At 61.8% G+C, this 3000-nt stretch overlaps 1 protein-coding gene across 1 annotated transcript in view; it reads right to left on the bottom strand.

Annotated features, from left to right (window-relative positions):
- Window positions 1–1328, bottom strand: part of ARFGAP1 (ADP ribosylation factor GTPase activating protein 1) — a 9107-nt gene extending 7779 nt beyond the window's left edge. Inside the window, exons 1-4 of the mRNA XM_011374139.2 lie at window positions 1265–1328; window positions 948–1057; window positions 593–764; window positions 8–100 (exon numbers count right to left, since the gene is read on the bottom strand). Of these exons, the coding sequence (XP_011372441.1) occupies window positions 8–100; window positions 593–764; window positions 948–1057; window positions 1265–1324 (435 nt within the window). The 5' untranslated portion in view covers window positions 1325–1328. The remainder of the gene's footprint in view (window positions 1–7; window positions 101–592; window positions 765–947; window positions 1058–1264) is intronic.
- Between the last annotated feature and the right edge of the window lie 1672 nt (window positions 1329–3000).

Below are 3000 nucleotides of genomic sequence, written 5' to 3'. Positions count from 1 at the left end.
GGTGGGCAGTGGACGGCAGGGTCCTGGGCTGGGGCGGGGTCCAGTTCTGGGCGGGCGATGATGCCAGAGACCACTCTCTGCCTTCGGCCAGAGTGGCCACCTGCCGAGGGGACAGGGTCAGAGAGCCCGGGCCTGGCAGGGCCACAGTGGACGCCACAGGCTCCCGCTGGGCTCCAGTGCACCCTGCACGCAGCCCCTCTGGGCTCGGCGGCCGTGGGCCAGGGTCTCTACCCGTGTGAACACTGACACTGAGTCCCCCCTGCCAAGGTGCCAGTGCGTTCTCGGTCAGTGGCTCCGACCCCAAATGCCCGGTCCCACCTCTGTCCCCCAGCGGGCACCATGTCGAGTATTTCAACCAAGATGAACAGAGGCGTCTGGCTGCCACACTCCCCGGAGCTGGGGAGGAAGACCCGCCTTCACCGCTGCCACCTGTCCCCAAGGCTGGGTCGACACGGGGCCACACACCCTGTCCGGCCGGGGACTGCGCACGCTTGCAGCGCGTGTGTCAGAACCCACAGAGGATCCCCACTCCGGGAACCGCTAGGGCGGCCGATGGGTACAGCCTGGCCCCTGCTGGCCGGCGTGTCCTCACCTTGTCCCTGAAGAGAGCGGCCGCTTTGCTGCTGTACTTGTCCTGCAGGGCCCAGCAAGGGTCGTAGTCCTCTTGCGACTCCAGGAACTGTCGGAATTTAGCGTTGCCCCCAGCTTTCATCTTCTCGAGCTCGATGTCCTTCCATTTGTCCATAGTGACGGAGCGCACGAAGCTGGGGACCGAGGACCGGAGCCGTCACTGAGCGCTGGGCGCCCAAGAGCCGCCCCCACCGAGTCGAGGGCCAGATGCCTGTGCTTCCTGGAGCGGGAGCGCCTTCCCGGTGCCCTGCAGCAGACGGCAGGCCCGTGACCGCGGCTTTGGCCCCGGAGCCCCGGCAGCCGGAGCGGGCACTGACCTGAGGTGCACCCCGAGCCCGCGGTGTTTCCCCGAGCACTCCAGGCAGATCCAGATGCCGTAGGTCACACTCACCCACTGAGGGTTAAACGCGCCGCACTCAAAACACACCTGCAAAGACGGCCATGTGTGCCTCACCCAGGTGGTTCAAGGCAGGGCCCAGGGATCCCAAGGACCCGATGGGTGCCCCAAGAGGTCGCAGAGGAGAGGCTGGCTGGGAGACCAATGGCGACAGGGAGGGCAGGCTCTGGGGCTGCCAGCCACTTCCGAGAGGTTGGCAGACCCTGATGGACGCGTCGGAGAAAAGCGGACACTCACGTTGTTTTCATCCTGAGCCCTGACTTCCTTAAGGGCCTTCCTGGTTCTCGGGCTGGCCATGACGCTGCAAGAAGAAGGACAAACTTTTGAAATGTACAAACCGGTCACTTTACGAGGAAATGGACGGTCAGTGCAAAAACACTGCAGAACACAGCGCCGGAGAAACCCCGCCCAGCTCCTTAGGTGCGGCAGGGCCGGGCGGCCACCTGCTGCAGGCAGACAGGGACTTGCTCTCCACACACTAGGGAAACCAGGAGCGATCTGGACGCCCCCAGGCCAAGGGCAAGGCAGCCGCTGGGGACGACATGGGTGTCCACCTTGCTAAGCACATGCGCCACCGCAGCTGCACGATTTCCGAAAGTCCTCTTTTGATGAAGTTCATTCGCAGCATCGGCGGTTTCACTAAAGCACACGCAGACCGCCCACTAGCAGGTGGCACGCGGACTTGGGCTGACGGCCTCCAAAGACAGGCAGCCCCGCATTCTCTGCACACACTTCCCGCCGCCTCCCCGGCGTGCTGCAGGGGGGCTCCTGGCCTGTGGGGGGCCCTGACCGATGGGGTGAGGAGGTTGGCCCGCAGGAGGGTCAGCAGGTAGGTCCTCCATGGGACCATTGTGAGGGACAGAGGTGACACACAGCATAGCCACAATAGGGCAGACCTGTCACCACGCCTCACAGGGACACTGCTGGGGAAGTGCAGTCATACAGCTCAGGCTGAAAGCCATTCATTTTTTTACAGATCTCCTAGCTTTGGCAAAATTCAACTTCAACCCTCAGGTCAGTGACTTCATAACCTGGAAAGTCAAAATACTGAAGGATTCCAGCCGGAGGAAGGGGGTGGGGACACGCACGGTGTTCCGCATAAGCCGCCCCCACTGGTCCTGCGCTTGCCACCTCTACTGACCGCCACCAGACCCCGTACTGAGCACGCGGCCTTCCTGAAGCTCACCCTTCTCTTGATTGTGAATGGAACCCGTGAGCTGTCCCCTCTAAGTCACATGGCAGCACACATCCTCTCGAGGACATATGAGGACCCCAGTCAGAAAGCTCCGTGCCCGCACAGCTGAACGTCCACACTAGTGTCTCTCTGCCAGCTCGCCACGCAGACCAGCTCTTCCATTGATGGCGTAGCCAGAGCTGTAGGTCGAGGCGCAGGGAAAGACACCCAGGAGAATCTCTGTCTGTACTTCCTCTTTAATCTTAAGTACGCAGAAGTAAGCCACTCACTGAGGGAGCCCCGACTCTGCATATAACCAAACCTCCTCAGCGGGGAGTCCGTGACTCCAACACCCCTAGTGCCCCTTCGACTCCAGGCGCAGTCAGAAATAAACGTTTGTTTCTGGGATTGATGGAAACAAACCAGAGCCTACTCACGGCTTTCTGCCCTGGAGTTCTCCTTGCTGTGTGTGACGGTCCCCGGAAACCACTTGCTCTCAAGGGCAAACGTGAATGCCCGGTCCTGCCCGGTCCTGGGCCCTGGCCTGACCAGTTCAGATGGAACAGTCACCACACTGAGCGTCTACCCATCCACAGTGTCAGAGGCAGAAGCGAGCAAACACACACTGGGGGAGATGTCCTGCTGCGTCTGAATTTACAAAGCCCTTAGCCCACACGGGTCTCCCGGCGGCACTGGGGGCCCCATGTGGGCGGGTGCACAGGGCTGACACGCACACCTGCCCAGTACAGCCCTGCACCCTCTGCATAGAACCGTGTCTGCCTCCAGAGGCTCACGTTGT

Source organism: Pteropus vampyrus, unplaced genomic scaffold (assembly GCF_000151845.1).
Source record: "Pteropus vampyrus isolate Shadow unplaced genomic scaffold, Pvam_2.0 Scaffold239, whole genome shotgun sequence".
In the NCBI taxonomy this organism is placed as follows: Eukaryota; Metazoa; Chordata; class Mammalia; order Chiroptera; family Pteropodidae; genus Pteropus; species Pteropus vampyrus.
This window is presented reverse-complemented; position numbering and strand designations above follow the sequence as displayed.